Genomic DNA, 19,355 nt, shown 5'->3' with positions numbered 1-19,355 from the left:
ATTTTAATAAACAAGGTATGCATGCGTAGCTCAAATGTTGCTGAATCCAAAATAGGTTTGTGACTAAGTAAGGTTATCAGTTAATTTTGTATAAAAATGTGAAAACGCACTGAAATGCTCAGTCCACAGTGTAAGATCTAACTTCATCTGCTCAGTCTTCAATGTGTTAATACACATTTCAAGTTTTAAAACTATTCTGAGTTAAGGTTTGCAGTTGCATTATACAGATCCTTTAGCAAATCTAGAGATTCTTTGTCATATATTCTTACAGAACACATTTACTTCTGTCTTTTTCTAGAAATGAAGAGATACTTACCATTGCTAACCATACCTCCCGATCCAAACGGAGGTGTAGGAAACAGAGGAGTGGGGTACGGTCCCGTGGCAGCCACTCGCTGGAAGGCCTGGGAAAAGTTTGGTCTGTACACAGCAGTAGGAGCAGCAGACGATGAAATGGCATTGCCATTCATTGTTGTAACAACAGCTGATGTGGTATTAATGCTTTTGGCCATCGCCTCCACTGAGGCGACAGTACTCTTTATCCCAGGGGCTGGGCTAAAGTTAGGTGATAAACCTGCGTCCACAGAGTGGATAGGCTCTGTCTTGATGGTTGAGTTTGTCAAGGTGAGTTTTGTGTCACTAGCAGGTGAAGTATAGTGTTCCATTGGAGATGGCCGACCTTCATTCTGCAAAGAAAACAGAACAACATTAGTTGGCAAGAAGTTGTAATAAAGTAATTTTTAAAAAAATAAAGAAAAACTATTTTTGAAAAGTTATTAGCATTATTATTAGTACAGTTAAACCTGCCTAAACTGGACCTGCTATATACCAGAAACCTGCCAGAAACCTGTAGAAATGGAAAATAAATTTTAAAGAGGAATTTAAATAATACTTTAAAATGAAAAACTACCTAACGCAGAGATGGAAGATATTTGGGTATAATTTGCATCAATAATCTAATGCAAATGAAGCAATTAAATACTGTAACTGCTACTAAACTGTATTAGAACATGTTCAATTGTGTAACGATGATAGCAAGCAAGGCATTATTTTTGAGGAACCAGACTTCCAGGAAGCATTAATTCCACTCTCAGTGACTGCCTTCTTCAATAATAATAATAATGTTATTTGTTTTACGTCCTACTAACTACTTTTTACGGTCTTCAGAGACGCCGAGGTGCCGGAATTTAGTCCTGCAGGAGTTCTTTTACGTGCCAGTAAATCTACCAACACGAGGCTGTCGTATTTGAGCACCTTCACATACCACCGGACTGAGCCAGGATCGAACCTGCCAAGTTGGGGTTAGAAGGCCAGCGCCTTAACTGTCTGAGCCACTCAGCCCGGCGACTGCCTTCTTCAATGACCCTGGAAGATTACATAATATTATTGGCAGAGTTATCTTTTATGCTATAGACGATTACAAAAGGTTCCTGGCCTTATTGGGCTGTAGATAGTGTACTGTTAATCCTTCCACCCTTCTTGCAATGTGCATAGTAGGGTATTTATGGTTCATTCTCCACTTGTGTTGGCAAGCAATTAGTGGAAAATGAATTAAATAAAACTGAACTGTAGTGATTTCCTAACTCAATTTCATAATGTATTTTTGAAATACAGTAAAATTGTCTTCTTACACTGGAAAAACATTTGGATGGAGGTAATACAGAGTACCTATGTGAAAAGTCACCAAAATACACTTCGAAAGATATGCGAGGAGAGACTGCAACCAAATACACCAGAGATAATACAGGGCAGTCTTGGAGATACTGAGCGACTGCGATTAGAGCTCTGTCTAGCGGTGTGACCTGGAGTTACTTGGTGCGTGCATTCGCTTGTGAAGTTTTTGGCGTTATTTATGCATTTGAAGTAAGTTAAAATCAGGAAATAATAGCATGTGTCATTCATTTGTATCTCCTCTCATCATGAGTGGAAAGGTATGTGCTGTGTTTGGCTGTAATAATGATGAAGTCCAGAAGAATCCGCAGCCTTTCTTCCGTTTCCCTCATGACAAGAAAATGTAAGTAAATATCGTGTTTACATATATACGTATTCTTCCAGTAACAAAGAGATTTTTATAGTAGGTACTTCGTAAACTTCTGAGCTGCATGGCCCATATTTTAACTGGCTTAAAATACGATAAGCTTCTTTTATTGTATAAAGCAGCTGTAGGTGTGATCTGTGGGTTTTGAAATGTCAGAGAAGTGACTTGGATAAGGTGTACAAGAAAGAAGGGATGTTCCACTTGAATAAGAATTATAAGATCTGTTCAGATCATTTCCAGGTCAGCGACTTTAGAAATCCCCGACTATACAGCCAAGGGTATGTTATATTCTTACTCTAATTGTACATAAATATTCTTTAAAACATAACTATCAGTACATTTTTATGCTTTTCTTTATTTTATCCCTCTCATCAAATTAAAGTCAGGACTCTATCAACACGGAATCTCCCAACAAATAAAACATCAAACGCTACTGCCCCTACCAAAAGACCTTCCAAGAGAACAATACAGGAATGTGCTGATCTGTTTACTGACAAGTGTCTTAATATGATGATACAATGCTTGTTTTTTTTAATGAGAAAAAATACAAATCTAACCAAACATTCTGGAAGGAATGCTAAAGCAAAAAAATGTATTCACGAATGAAAGATCAAGCCCCTTCACAGCAGTGCATTTCATATCTTAAATATATGTCTAATTTCAGTCTAAAAATAATCTACTAAGTAATTCTTCTTTCATTTATCCAGAATTGCTTTGAAGTTAATATGTTACTAACACTTTCTTCCCAGATGTTATTTATTTATCCATTTCCATATATGAATTTCCACTGATATGTGAATTTGGAATGAGTTTCCAGGTCACATCACTATGAGCGCCACTTGCAAATTGTCTCCCATTTTAACGAGGTTAAATCTGGTAGTATCCTGTATCTGCTGCAACCATGTAAGCAATTCAGAGAATAAAACTAATCTGCCTTTTGATTTAGTAGTAGTAGTAGTAGTAGTAGTAGTAGTAGTAGTAGTAGTAGTAGTAGTAGTAGTAGTTGACATGACAAACATACTATCTAGTAAATAACCGACAGGAGACAGAGACCTATTTTTAAATTAAAGACCTTTCTTGCAATGGAAAATAACATCTGTTTTGGTACAATTAGGCATTTTAAACATGTTAGTTTTTTAGATGTATAAAATTTTGATCAAATTTATATAACATGCTATATGATTTTAAGTATGTTACAGAGAAGATTTCCCAACATAATGAAACACTCAGTTCTAGAAACCAAAATTGAAGCAGCAATGTCATTCACATTGTAAGAGAGATAAAATATATTTGACCTGTGTCATACGTAAGTATGAAACATCTTTTATGAATTCATTAATGTAGGTTAGATTATATTTTCATTATAATTATAACAAGTAATAAGCCACAAGAGAGATCACAAACAGAGTGCAAAATACTGTATTTGCCTCTTCTACCAACAAGTGGGGACCCTTCTTAGGGATGTTACAGTTCTGAAGAAATAAAAATTAGCAACAGCTAAGTCATACTACAGTACGCCTATACCTATGATATCCTCATGAAGGGAGACTTGTCAAGACTTCAGGTATCAAAGATGAAGTTCCTGAGGTCCACTATGCAGAAGACCAGGATGGTCAAGCAGCACGATTTGTTCTGGGTGATTTCCGACAAGAGAGTAGTGTTATGAAAATGTTGCAAACTTTGGGCTGGGAAGACTTGGAAGTAAGGAGATGAGCTACTCGATTAAGTGGAATGTAGGATGCTAAAGTGGAATGTTTCGAGCTGTGAGTAGAGAGATGGCTTGGAATGACATTAGTAGAAGAATAAGCTTGAGTGGAGCTTTTAAAAGTAGGAAAGATCATAAAATAAAGTTGGAATTCAAGTGGACAAATATTCGTTTATATGAAGAGGGGTTAGGGATTGGAATAATTTATTGAGAGAGATGATTGATAAATTTCCTACTTGTTTGAAATCGTTTAAGAACAGAGTAGATAAAGAAATGATAGGGAATCTGTCAACTGGACGACTGCCCTAAATGCAGATCAATGGTGACTGACTGAAATGGGGAGGTGAGGCAGGAAGCTGGGATTAAGAGATTTCTACAAGACAGAGTTGGTACATCCAGACTACAGCTGTTCTGACACATCGTGAGAATGGAGCCTATAAGAACAGCCCGAGTGCATGTGGAAAAGATGCAGAAAGAAAACGCCCAGTTGAAAGACCTGGAACCTGCTGGATGGATATGGTCAAGATTGACATTGCAGCTAGGAGAAGGACACTGGATGATGTCATAAAGAACAAGATATTTATGAACAGAGAAGAGTGGAAGAGGCTTATTGATAGTAATCAGTAAACTGGGACTGTAAACCCCTGATGATGATGATGATGATGATGAAGTAACAAAGGTTACAAATAATGGATGTCAAATCATCAATCAATAATAATTGATTTGCATTTAGCGCTGTCACCCATGTAGCAGATTCCCTATCAACTGTTTACCTAGACTTTTCTTATGTGATTTCAAAGAAATTGGCAATTTATCAAACATTTCCCTTGATAAATAATTCCAATCCCTAATTCCTCTTCCTATAAATGAAAATTACCCCAATTTGTCCTCTTCAGTTCCAACTTTACCTTCATATTATGATTTTTCCAACCATTAAAAGCTCCACTCAAGCTTATTCATTTCCTAATATCATTCCACACCATCTCTCCACTAAAAGCTTGGAACATATCAATTATTCATGCAGCTCATCTCTTTACTCCCAAGTAATCCTACTCCAAAGTTTGCAAAAATTCTCTAACACTACTCCTTTATCAGAAATCACCCAGAACAAATTATGCTGCTTTCACTTGGATCTTTCCCAGTTTTTGTATCAAGTAATCTTGGTGTGGGTGCCTTACACTGGAACCATACTCTAATTGGGGGTCTTACCAGAGACTTACATGTCTTCTCCTATACAACGTAACTAATATCCCTAAATACCCTCACAATCATACAAAGAGATCTGTAACCTTTATTTAAAACATCATTACTGTGATTACTCCAGTGAAGATCTCTCCTTATATTAATACATAGGTACTTACAGTGATCCCTGTGAGGTACTTTCATCTTGTCAACACAGTAATTAAAATTGAAACTTAAAACTTGACTTTTCCTTCTGTCCCATCATACCATTGTCTGCTATCCATCTCACAACATTGTTGAGGTCTTTTTGCAGTTGTTGACAATCCTGTAACTTATTTACTACTCTATACAATATAACGTCACCTGGAAAAAGCCTGATCTGTGATTTCAGTTCTTTACTTATATTATTTACAGTATATACATAAGAAAACATAATAGTCCAAAAATACTGCTGGTCTGTCTAGTCTTATGTTCGTACAGTATCAGTAGATTGTGTAAAAGAGCCTGCCTTTATCCCGACAAACTCTTGTTTAACACATACCTTGAACAAAGAATCAAAACTTCTTTCTCACAACCTGCCAAGTCTACAAGTGTCACTCCATGCCACCTCTCCCCTGACAGCTCAGAATGTATTGCTTAATCGAGCAGCTCATCTCCTTACCTCCAAGTCTTCCCAACCCAAAGTTTGCAACATTTTCTTAACACTACTCCTTAGTTGGAAATCACCCACACCAAATCGTGCTGCTTTCCTTTAGTTCTTTTCCAGTTTTGTATCAAGTAATTCTGGATCACATAACTATTGGCTTACATTTGGGAGATAGTGGGTTCAAACCCCACTGTCAGCAGCCTAGTAGATGGTTTTCCATAGTTCCTATTTTCACACCATGCAAATGCTGGGCCACAGTCATTTCCTTCTCTTCCCACTTCCGATGATGGGATAGGAAAGATCTAGGAGTTGGAAGGAAGCAGCCGTGGCCTTAATTAAGGTACAGCCCCAGCATTGGAAAACCATCTTCAGGGCTGCCGACAGTGGGATTCGAACCCACTATCTCCCGGATGCAACCTCACAGCCGCGCGCCTCTTAACCGCACGGCCAACTCGCCCGGTGTTTATTAGTTTAGAGCATGATTGGACAACTGAAGAATTTCAAATAGTTGTTTCCATAATGATGAAACATTTAAAATCTACGAATAATGTCAAAATAGGTTTCACTTTAACAGATAGTTTGCAAAACACTAGCAATGAGAAATTTGTACTATCATTTAATATTGCTGTCAACATAACAGATAAGAATCATTTTGATGTATTATATTAAGCTATTTTGTTCCTTCATCAAAAACATACTGTAATTCAATTACTGGCAACATCACAGACACCCCCTAGCCAAAGTATTAGCCTTGTGTAACACAGAAAGATGTATGAAAGCCAGCTTGCAAGGACCAAGCCTGTCAGTGTCAGTGAATCTTTAAGTCAGTCGGCCATGCTATGGATTGAATTTTAAGTTCTGAATGTACAGTACTTACAGAAGCCGAAGGCAGCAGGGGCATGGGTTGACTGACTGGTTCGAGCCCAAGGCGCATTCTCTTAGCATTGTGACTCTCGTTTTCACAGGCCTGGGCAAGGATTTGTTCAGCTTGTACTGAAGTGAGGTGTGCTGGTGTGGGACGTGTCTGTAAGGAAAGCAAACGATTTCTTTTACAAGCAAAATTCGTAATTCTTTTTCATAATTTGTATAACACACATTTTGAATCTAGTACCTTTATTTAACTAAGGAACTGATTTTGAACTCATATGTCATGCACACTACTTTTAGATATTTACTAATAGCAAGAAGCAAGCGGCTAGTAAAGTCAGTTGTGGTCGAGTGTAGCATGCAGAGTGGTGAATGAAATTAAGTAGCGGTATATTAGCAGTTTTGATCCTCACAATCCTTACAGCATCCCAAGCTCCATTTGTATCCCGGGAGCGTTTATTTCTTCGGCAAGATTTAAGGTACGTCCGAATCCTCTTCCTTGCCCGTTCTGCAAACTCTGGAAACTGCCTGGTGCAGGAGTCAATAATGGCTTGGATTTTTTCCTTTGGTTGTTTGGAAATAGGTACAATACGATCCAAGTTTTCATCCACAAACAAGCGAACGAACATCTGAAAGAAGATTTATCACACATGAGTTATGATGCACACAACTAATACCACAACATTACAGGTTACAATCAAACATTTCACATTACTTCTACTTTCATACAAATCAGTTATCATTAGCAACTGGATTCTCACCCATTTATTCATTTACAATGCTTACACCCACATTGGAGCCCCAAAATCAAACCTTATACAACAAAGTCTTCAAAGAATAAGTTCAGCTTTTAACACTTGATAACTTTATCTTTTCCCAAAACTTCTTCATTCTGGACGATCTCGCGACCCGTTCTACTGCTTACGCCGCAATAATTTTAGGGATAGTCTTGTATACTTGTTATTTAGAATCTGTTTACCTTCTCTATTTTCAATTTGATCTTTAGTATTCCCATTTATATTTCTTCAAACCTAGTGGTTTTTTGTTTGTTTGTTTTACTATTCCAAAAGAAATCAAAAAGTTGTTTCAGGAGTCTAGTATTTGGTAAGCGGTATATGTGTCCAAAGAATGCAATCCTCCATTTTTGCATCGTCTCAAAATAGGTTTCACTTTAACAGATAGTTTGCAAAACATTAGTACTGACAAATCTGTACTATCATTTAATATCGCTGTCAACATAACAGATAAGAATCATTTTAATGTATTAAGCTATTTTTTTTTCCTTCATCAAGACCATATTTTCCTAGTAAAATACTGAATGTGGAAAAAGTCTCCACTGGCCATCAATCTGGTGTTTTTTTTTTTAATTAATAATCACCGGGCGAGTTGGCCGTGCGCGTAGAGGCGCGCGGCTGTGAGCTTGCATCCGGGAGATAGTAGGTTCGAATCCCACTATCGGCAGCCCTGAAAATGGTTTTCCGTGGTTTCCCATTTTCACACCAGGCAAATGCTGGGGCTGTACCTTAATTAAGGCCACGGCCGCTTCCTTCCAACTCCTAGGCCTTTCCTATCCCATCGTCGCCATAAGACCTATCTGTGTCGGTGCGACGTAAAGCCCCTAGCAAAAAAAAAAAAAAAAAAAAATCGTCTGAAGAATTCTTCTATCAACTTTCTGCAGTTTGTCCATTGTTGTTTGGTTTCACTTGCATATGTTGCTTCTGGCTTAAAGATGAAGCAATAATGTCTCACCTATTATATAAATTAAAATCAAAGTTGGATATACAGTAAATTAAAGTTCCATAAAAACAATTACATAATTTGTTTTATTAAGTTCCTGATTTACAGAACAAAGAAGTTTTGGTGATGTGTTGTACAGGTATGCAAGACAGTATATCGTATTATAGAACGAGCCTATCATGGCATTTATTAAAACATGAATATGTTTATGAAATGAGCATAAGCGAGCATCTTAATTACCATTATAGGCAAGATGCATATGACTGTTTCTGTTCAACCATAATTATCTTAGCTCTGAGTTTCTATAATATATCTAACCTTGTAACTTGAAGATTTTGTTTTCAATTCCATACCCTGAAGGGGTAAGGTAGGTCACTTAGAGGGTGACACTCTCTCTGGTCAGGAGAGTATGGTAATTTGAGGTGCAGTAAAGGACAAAGGTGAAGGGATCAGCTGTGGCCTATAAAGAGGAACTGTCCTGGCATTTGCCTGCTAGTGGGAATGTGAAACTACAGAAAACCATTCTCAGGACAGCCGAAGGTGAGGTTTTAAACCATCGCCTCCTGAATGCAGACTTGTTAATTTATTTATTATTGTCTTTCATTCCCTACCATGAAGGGGTATGGTGGGCCTCCTTGAGGATGACACCCTATCTCAGGCCAGGAGATGTTCAGTGATGATTTGAGGTGCAGGGAAGGGTGAGAGGGAGGCGGCCATGGCTTATAATAGGAACTTAATGAGGAGAAAAATTATTATCAAGACAGCGAAAGGATGGACCAGCCGACCACCTACAAAATGCAGAACTATTCAGCCAAAGCCACTCTGTTCAGTGTGTTATTTTATTTTTATTTTCAATGCTTTCATTCCCACCCTGAAGAGGTGGGACAGGCCACCTTGATGCCAATACCCTTTCTCTGGTCAGGGGTGTTATTTTAATGAATTCTATCCACAAATGCAAGACCGTGTGTGTACTATCTGTGAGTACTTTGATAAAATCTAAAAATAGACCTTTATAATAAATACCTCGTACCAAGTTGTACACTCAACCCCTCAAAAATTGGCCGGCAAAGAAATATTTAATTTTATACATTCTCAAAACGTGAGGTACTTGTAAACTGTGGATAGCCGGTGGCCAAAGAGAGTATACTTGGAATCCTACAGCCTATGCAATATGTTCATCTTATTCAAACAAGATGATCTTGTGTGAGGGCCAATTTTTGGCTGGTTGAGAATACATGACTGAAATGAAAATATTGATATTCATGAAACATCTTCAATGATTTTATCAGAAATTACTAAGTGATCCAGCAGAGTGGGAAATAGTTTGAAAAATATCCGTCGTCGAAGTTCAAAGAATAATGTTATCGACTATTGCGACAGATGTCAGGCATAATATACTGACCATGAGTGTTCCAGATTAGTTCTCAACACATGGCGTGTGGTTTCTAAATTTTAATCACAAAGCAAGACACATTAATACAGAAGATATAAACAGAAGTAGCTGGGATGAGCTGCAGAGTAACAGCAATAAACAAAATAGACATAAGTATTTATTATTAATTAATACGTACTGAAGACATATTCCTGTGAAAAGATCAAACTGAATGTATTTTATACTGATGATTAGATATTACTTTTCAATATTTGATGAATGAAACATAACTGCCATTTTGAAGTGCTGCTTCCAAGGCTTGAGAACTAGGTAGGTTCGATCCTGGTCAGTCCGGTGGTATTTGAAGGAACTCAAATACGTCAGCCTCGTGTCGGTAGATTTATTGCCACGTATATTATTATTATTATTATTATTATTATTATTATTATTATTATTATTATTATTATTATTATTATTAATCGATATCGAATTTTGTTAGTTGGGAACTGATAGCTGGAATAACAACAGTACTTTATTGCATGACGTAATTAAAATACAGGTAATTAGGTAAAATAAAAATATACTTTTAACATCTATTAAAGTTACTACTGATAAATGAAATAACAGTGTAGATATTTGAATGTAATGCCCTACCTTGACTGCATTTTATTATAACATGGTCATGCACCAAAGTTTGCAAAGTATATTCCAAGCTTCCTTCTTCTTCCAACAGAATCCTTACACTTTGTTTAGTGATCACTTTTACAGAATTGTTTCCTTACTTAAAGCATTGACAAAGGAAAACGGATATTTAAAAAATGGTAGAGAAAGATTGCAATAGCTAATCAGTAGAACACTCCTAATGCTATCACCTACAGTGTGATCATCCGACACAGATCAAACGTTAGTATATTCTCTTTGAATATGTTCACTGAATCAAAAAATGCGGGAGGAATGGAAACTTCTCTACTATTACTATTACTACTACTACTACTACTACTACTACTACTACTAAACGTTTCCATTCCTCCCCTGACGGGGGAGGCGGGCCTCTTAGACGGTGACGCCGTCTCTCAGGCCGGGAGATTTGGTATGGTGAAGGAGGTGTGCTGAGGTGAGGGGGTGGGCGGTCGTGGCCTATACTACGAACTGTCCCGGCATTCGCCTTAGTGCAGGAGAATGGAAAACCACGGAAAACCATAGAAACTTCTCTCTCCTCATAGAACGACGTATACAAAAACTGCTGACCATACCAAGAGAGGTTCCAACATCATTATTACAGATTCAGATGTACTTGTGTAATTCTTAAATAGGCTGTTCCCTATTTTATAACTAATTCATTCTTACTTCTTATAGCAATAGCAAAACTGCAACTTACATTGAAAGCCTTGAGTCTTTCAGGGTCATACTGTTGAGGATCGATCTTGTCCTCTCCATCATCCTCATCGTCATCTTCATCTTCCTTGTTCCCACTAGATGACGTCTCGTCGTGAACGGAGCCCGTTTCTTGAGTGAGGCTACGATCGCTGAGCAACAGTGGACTCTGTAAAAAAAAAAAAAAAAAAAAATCAGTTTTCAGCTAAGTCTGTGAAGGTACTTAGGTTCTTACATGCACTTCCTTTCATCGACATAGAAATGTGCAAACTGAAAAACAAATGCACGACATTAGCTGTTCAAGTATATGGGGACAGATTTTCCTAAATCAAGTTGGTTTTGGCACAGATTTTAAAAGGTTATTCCCTTGAAGATGCCACCTAGTGTATAAGGTGAAAACCCCAACTCCAACTGTCGATATTAGAATATAATCCAAGTGAGTGAAACCCTGACTCGCCAACTGAATGTACTGTGACTACCAAGCATACCAATGCCCGTGTGGGTGTACGAATACAATACAATGTTGGGAAGTTGATTTCTACACTTGCAATAGAAATTTGGTTTTTTATACTTTGTAACTTGAAATATTTTAAACTGAATGATGTAATATCTAACTTCAATTGTTTATAATTAAATCCGTGTTAGTTTCGAATTTCTATGTTAGTTCTAAGGGTACCGGTACGTAATTTCTCTGTTATTCATATGTGGTTTAATGGTCACCAGAAACCCTGCACTATAGAATGTTCAATGCATGGTAGGAAAATCATAGTTTATAATGATAACAGAGGCAGTTCTTTATTGGCATGATTGGATAGAGACGTATAAAACTCAGACCAAATACAGAAGCTCCTGTAGGCCTACTTACCGACTGTTCACGTGGGCCTGGCGGAGTGGATTTCTTGAGTCCTAAAGCATTGTGGTAACCTGCCCACAAACCAGCTACGTCTTCGTTGGCGACATCTCGCTCATCTGATAACCGTAGGTCTCCATTACGGCCTAAATATGAAACAGACTATTATTAGAATCCATACTAATTTAAAACACATTAATAGAGAATATGTATACATAACATGCAATCACATGAACTAAGAGTTTAGAACCTTGTCCCATTCATGATATCACCTAGTGCCTAAGGTCATAATTCCAAGCTAGATCAACAGAAAATTGGATGTGATCACCAAATACAGCAGAGAAAATCTCAGAATTAATTTTTATTCCCTAAGTACATTTAAGCAACGTTTCGACAGTATCAAAATTTGTTTCTATATTCTGCACACATGTTGTAGCAAGGTCATGGTAATAGTGGAACTTCTGATAAGGCAAAACAGTATATACTTATTATTTTAAAGGATAAAACTTGCAACACTATCTATGAAATTGACACCGCATTATTAATATTCCACATACTGTACATACAATGTAATTGGTTCCTAGGTCCCAAGTGTTATTACTGGGCAGAGGATTGTACAGGTACGGGACTTGTATGAGTTTCTATCAAAGCATATTTATAGAGAGAGTACGAACGAGCTCAAGAAAGAAACCATATTCAGGTTAGTCATCAAAATTCAACGTACAGTAATTCAGAATCGAGCCATTACGTTAGTATTTCCAATCCTAACATGAATTGTGTCTTGCCAAGGAAATAGTCAAAAACAGAAAATTAGATTATTCTACAAATAAACTTCAGCATATAAAAATAGAATAATCGCATATTAAAATCTTCCATAAAACGGTTATCATATGGACACACTACAACTTTCAATTTAATATTGTATGAAATCTTAAATGTGAGAATCCTGTGGCAGCAGGAACTTCGCCGAAATTCTGGCACTCTTGCGACTCTTAATGTCCATACTAGTGTCCGGCTCCATGGCTAAATGGTTAGCGAGCTGGCCTTTGGTCGCAGGGGTCCCGGGTTCGATTCCCGACAGAGTCTGGAATTTTAACCAGAATTGGTTAATTCCGCTGGCACGGGGCTGGGTGTATGTGTCGTCTTCATCATCATTTCATCCTCATCACGACGCGCAGTTCGCCTACGGGTGTCAACTCAAAAGACCTGCCTCCTCCAGTGAGGGTTACCATAAAGGTCCGGAATACGTAACTTACAGTATGCAATTATAATAATTAAATAATATTTTTTCTGGAAAATTAATCGTAAGAAATTATGATTTCAGGTATAATTGCAACTGTATAATTTGCAGAGAATCTCATTATCTATAACAAGATTTTCTTTACGTCGTAAGAAGGAATTTTGAAGGATGCTGGCTGTGTTCTTCGGCAAGGTACCTCTGGATCTAAACAGGAGGCCTCTGACAACCCATTAACCAAGAGGAATATTTTATTTGGCTGATAGATATACAAGTTAAAAAAGCAACCTTATGAATTTGAATTGCTTTGTGAACTTCAGCTTACTAGTCGAGGGACAGATGGAGTGGCAATCCAATCTCAAGCATCCTATAATTTAGAACATACCCAGATGCGCATTTTTTATTACCCTGCTTGGCACTCTATAAAATTATGTACCCTCAATTATTTTAAGTATGCGGTTCTAGTCATTAAAATAACAACAAATAAGCTACTTGTTAATAATGTCATAAAGTCAATCCATGCGGCCAGTATGTATTACAATAAACACAACACTCCAGCCTTCATTTAAAAACATAACCACACAAACCCCCAACCCCTTCGTTCAATTCAAACCCCTCCTCTCCTTCACATCCCCAACCCCACTTCAAAACAAAAATAACCATCTCTAAAACATAAACTAAATTTCGGGTCGGAGTGAGTTTTATAGAAACGAGTTGGCCTGTGATCCTGTTGTTATTGCAACACAGGTGGAATGGGAAGAGGTGGTAACGGGGGGGTAGTGGGGTTTAGGGAGAGGTAGAAAGCTGGGGGATATGGCACACCATTAGGAAAACATTACCTCGTTATGACTATCTGCCTACTGAGTGCAGAGTGAAACAACGTGGAAAAGTACGTAATGGGACAAGTTCAATTATTTTTCGCTAACAAAACATCACCAAGCTAAAAACATAAAGGTGAATCTGGTCAGTGCAGCGCACATCAGGGTGCAACGAGTCGCATTCACTGTTATTGTTTCGGAGTCTAGAGTCCGCGGACTGTTTTGATTCAGTCCAGTGTACAACTGATCTCTCATGTCTATGTTAGCGAGCTCCACACCCGTTTTTACTTGTGATATTTTAGTCCTGAATTTTTAATATTGTTGGTGCATGATTTCAATTACTCCAGTTGTCTTCTCTTGGAGTGATTTAGGAACTCGATAATAAATAATACCTTCAGGCAGCAGAACCTGACCTTCACATACATATGCCATGGTTCCGTGAAATTTACGCTAAACTGCAAATAAAAGTACCTGTGTTTAGCGAAATCTGTCAAATGCGGGAACAAAAACATTGCCTTACTCTTACTGAATACATTTGTTTATGCATTACAGTTTTAACAGGTTACTGAAATGAATGACCCAGCCTCTTCTGCAAACTTAGTAGAGAACAGAACACTGCTTTTCTGAGAGCTTTCCAACTCTGACGTCTGTGGAGGGGAAGTTGCCAGTGAATTTCCACAGCCTATCTACGAATGGCTATTCATCTGGTGACTCATCTGCTCTGAAGATGATAGTCGTACTTCTGGGGAAAATGCTAGAGAACATTCAAAACCCGACAGAGCTTAAGAACACAAAACACGCTCCAAAGATTAACTGAGAGTAACACAGTGGAACAGTGAAAAGCTAAATCCCCGGCTGTCTTAAGCTTATTGCTATGCATAATTTAAAATAAGGGAAATCACTCTTACTACAGTTGATTGCTGAACCTATTCATTAATCCTGTTTCTATAAAATGAGGACATATGATGACTGGTGGGGTTCTTTATCAATAAAAGATCTAACATTTGCAGACAATAACTGCCATCACTACGAGTTGACAAAATTATGGATAAACATAACAATTAAAAAGATGAGTGCTACCCAGCCAGATGGCCTGCAGATATTGGAGGGTCAATTATTTTTAGCGTGGTTAGCGTAACGACCTCTACAACCCATTTGTTTGACTTTTCTGGCCGGGAAACATATTCATTATTTATGGATTAAATATTTAGAGCTCGCCGTCAACATAATTACTTTCGTAAGTAATCTTGTACCGTAAGTATAAAAAAGCTTCTTGACAGTTGCTCTGACGACATAATTTTTGCTGTTGCTCTGCCATTTTGGTGGACAGTAATTTCAGAGTAGTCTCAACAGACTGACAAGAATCTACATACAGCCTTTTCTCTTAATTAAAACCGATCTGCAAAGATGAACCATCTTGCCCCCAAATTGTGAAATGTATTTCGAAGATGAGCTTAAAAAACAAGTTCACAACTACGTTGATTGAAGCGTAGTTGTGCTGAAGTTCTTAGATATCAATATGTGCGCTATTCGTGAATGTAAGAACGATAATAATAATAACAATGTTATTTGTTTTACGTCCCACTAACTACTTTTCAAGGTCTTCGGAGACGCCGAGGTGCCGGAATTTAGTCCCGCAGGAGTTCTTTTGCGTGCCAGTAAATCTACCGACACGGGGCTGTCGTATTTGAGCACCTTCAAATACCACCGGACTGAGCCAGGATCGAACCTGCCAAGTTGGCGTTAGAAGGCCAGCGCCTTAACCGTCTGAGCCACTCAGCCCGGCAATGTAAGAACGAATAAATAAATAAATAAAATAAATATTTTTGAAGTAACACTGCTTATGGGGTGAAGAGGAAAGCGACAATCTAACACCAAATTTGTGTCCACTCTGCTCTATAAAGCGTATCGCGTTGTATCAACCGAGACTTGAACCCTAGGTCTACAGGAAAAATACTAATGACGTTTAGCCGCTCGTTTTTAGTGAAAAACTTGTCGAAAATGCATTTATCCAGTACAGTTAACTGGAGTACTTTTAGTCATACGGGAAAAGAAAAGGAGGAAAGAAGCCCAATTGTATTCTAGAGCCACCGGTAAAGACAGGAAGACGGCTCCTTTCATTTGCATAATATCTGTGTGACCTTGAAAAGAGCTCACATTGTTTCACACTGAATCATGTTTTCACAACACACGTGCAGTGCTTACCTTGCTATCTTTCACAGACGAGAACTGGAGCAAGTACTCTCTCTCTCTCTCCCCCTCCCTCTCTCTCTCACCTCACGCACACACACATTCTCATATAGCCAACTGTTGCATCACTTCGCGCCACTTCATCTACTCAAAACTTCATTACGATAGGTTATTGAAGAGAACTTCTACCGTCGATCGAATTAAAGATAAAAGCGGACAGAAATGTACGATTTGCCAGGCTGAGTGGCTCAGACGGTAGTGCTGGCCTTCTGAGCTTAAGTTGGAGGGTCCGATCTCGGCTCAGTCCGCTGATATTTCAAGGAGCTAAAATACGCCAGCCTCGCGGCGTAGATTTACTGGCACGTAAAATATTTCCTGCGGGACACAATTCTAAGATTTCGGTGTCTTCGAAAACCGTATAAGTAGTTAGTGGAACGTAAAACCAGTAAGATTGTTATTATTATTATTATTATTATTATTATTATTATTTCCAGGTCGATGGTTAAATGGTTAGCTAGCTGGTGTTTGGTCCAAGAGGTCCCGAGTTCGATTCCCGGCCGGGTCAGTGATTTATAATTGGTTAATTCCTCGGGGACTGGGTGTATGTGCCGCTTTCAACATTATAATTCATCATAGGTAAGGCCCCAATTTCAGAAACGCGTAGGTCGCCTATAGCAATGCTAGTTAAGCACTTATTTCAAGTCTAGGGTCCGGCTCCATAGCTAAATGGTTAGCGTGCTGGCCTTTTGTCAGAGGGGTCTCGGGTTCGATTCCCGGCAGGGTCGGGAATTTTAACCACCATTGGTTCATTTCGCTGGCATGGGGACTGGGTGTACGTGTCGTCTTCATCATCATTTCATCCCCATCACGACGCGCAGGTCGCCTACGGGAGTCAAATCAAAAGACCTGCACCTGGTGAGCCGAAGATGTCTTCGGACACTCCCGGCACTAACAGCCATACGCCATTTCATTTTTTTTTTCAAGTCTAGGGATACGGGATACATTACTTTCTGAAAAACCTAACAATTACACTTCTGTAGACACCATAATAGCGTAGATCACCAGAAATATATATAATATAAAATAAGAGTTACCTGCACCAGGCCTCTCCGGAGACCATATTATTATTAAATTTACAATGTATCGAAGTTTGTATCGCTCACAGTAAAACTGGTAATATCATTTTCGGCAATGGCTAAGTTACCATTAATTATAGTGTAAACGTAACACACTGTTCTACGAAGCCTTTTGGACGATGAGACTTCTCCCGAGTGTTCCATATTCTTTTAATAGTAATGCTAGTTAAGCACTTATTTCAAGTCTCATGGATACATTACTTTCTTAAAACCTAACAATTACAATTACACTTCTGTAGACACCATAATAGCGTAGATCACCAGAAATATTTCATATGGACACACTAGGCCTATAAAGGACTAACGATCATGATAACCTTAAATGAAAGAAAACAATTAAACATGAACTTATGAAACAGCGGTATCCTTGGCAGCAAATGCTGATACTGCTTGCGGTTTGGTGTGCTCTTCAACTTCTCATTCCTTGATATATGCATTTCCTTGTCGCCTGGCAACTCGGTGTATGTTATACTACGGCTAACTAGATACCTACACTACGTTCTTCAATCTACCGGCCGCGGTTATACACAAATACCCGGTAGATGGCAGAACTCGTTACATTGATTTCTTTATCTCCCTGTTGTTATGTTACGGATAAACGAAAGACTTAACACGGCAATCCGTAACAGCTGTTTCGTAATTTTAAGACCTGATTAATACAGGCATATATTGAGCCTGAACCTGGTTTGTTTTGCTGATAAATGATCTTCCATGTAGAGTCTTACACTTACTCTTAATGTTTTAAATGTATAAATTACCTTAAATAAACGGTTTGGTTATCCCCTATTTCCCGCACGCCCTTGCGTGTCAACACCAATGAGATGTAAATGATACAAAGATTTGAATCTCCCCTTATCGACAAGTGAATTCATTATCACTCCATTTCTTTCCATTCCTCCAAAATAATAACAAATGCAACTCTGTGGTATGATAATACACAAGAAGTGAAGCTGAGAGTTGAGTTACGAGTTGACATCTTTCGGAACGCACTTTCAATTTCTTTGACGGAAAATCCTCTTCTCGTCTTATCTGTTTCATGATATTAAAAGCAATGTTTAATGTACACAAACTGTAGCTAATAATGTTAAGACTCGTGCCTATTCCAGTAGGCCTTGAGCAGCCGAACGTAGCTGAGAGAAACTAAGGGCGTAACAAGTGATCTGAATATTATTTCAGGGCGTAATTTCGAGCTTCCACTACTCACTTCAAGGCTACAGAACGTTTTAATGGCACAAAGCGCACAATCTAATATCTTAACATAACGATTCAAATAAACTAGGACTTGGCACCTTTAAGTTCCAATAACCATAGATACAGATCTCTGCACATGGTTATGAGGGTGTTTACGGGTTGTAGTAAGGATGTAAAGGAGAGGGCATATAAGTCTCTGGTAAGACCCCAACTAGAGTATGGTTCCAGTGTATGGGACCCTCACCAGGATTACCTGATTCAAGAACTGGAAAAAATCCAAAGAAAAGCAGCTCGATTTGTTCTGGGTGATTTCCGACAAAAGAGTAGCGTTACAAAAATGCTGCAATGTTTGGGTTGGGAAGAATTGAGAGAAAGAAGAAGAGCTGCTCGACTAAGTGGTATGTTCCGAGCTGTCAGCGGAGAGATGGCGTTGAATGACATTAGTAGACGAATAAGTTTGAATGGCGTTTATAAAAGTAGGAAAGATCACAATATGAAGATAAAGTTGGAATTCAAGAGGACAAACTGGGGCAAATATTCATTTATAGGAAGGGGAGTTAGGGAGATGTTCAATAAATTTCCAATTTCTTTGAAATCATTTAGGAAAAGGCTAGGAAAGCAACAGATAGGGAATCTGCCACCTGGGCGACTGCCCTAAATGCAGATCAGTATTGATTGATTGATTGATTGATTGACTGGACAGAAGGCACTTTCAACGTTGACAACACGAAAAAGTCAGGAAGATCTCATTTCACCACCTGAACCTAAAAGAGTCCAGCTGAAGACAGCGATTGCGTACAATAGTTATTTACATTAGGCCTACATGTAGTGTTTCCTGGTATCCTGATTTTGGCAGGATTTACCGATATCTGGATGCTTAATTGTATAACTTCCCGCTTTGTAGTTCAGGTTTCCCAATTTTTGTACTTTCATAGAAATTATTTTTCTTGCCGTTTTAATTTACTTCCGAGTTGTTTTCTATTCAATTTTCTGTCACTTTTTCATGAAACAG

The 19,355-nt window shown here is 38.3% G+C and overlaps 1 protein-coding gene across 1 annotated transcript in view; it reads right to left on the bottom strand.

Annotated features, from left to right (window-relative positions):
* Window positions 1-19,355, bottom strand: part of LOC136866397 (nucleolar protein 4) — an 819,316-nt gene that overhangs the window by 12,889 nt on the left and 787,072 nt on the right. Inside the window, exons 5-9 of the mRNA XM_067143319.2 lie at window positions 11,787-11,917; window positions 10,926-11,090; window positions 6,861-7,067; window positions 6,449-6,595; window positions 317-686 (exon numbers count right to left, since the gene is read on the bottom strand). Coding sequence (XP_066999420.2) covers window positions 317-686; window positions 6,449-6,595; window positions 6,861-7,067; window positions 10,926-11,090; window positions 11,787-11,917 — 1,020 coding nt within the window. The remainder of the gene's footprint in view (window positions 1-316; window positions 687-6,448; window positions 6,596-6,860; window positions 7,068-10,925; window positions 11,091-11,786; window positions 11,918-19,355) is intronic.

This window comes from Anabrus simplex, chromosome 3 (assembly GCF_040414725.1).
Source record: "Anabrus simplex isolate iqAnaSimp1 chromosome 3, ASM4041472v1, whole genome shotgun sequence".
Taxonomy (NCBI): Eukaryota; Metazoa; Arthropoda; class Insecta; order Orthoptera; family Tettigoniidae; genus Anabrus; species Anabrus simplex.
The sequence above is the reverse complement of the archived record's forward strand: the minus strand, read 5'-3'. Positions and strand labels throughout refer to the sequence as shown.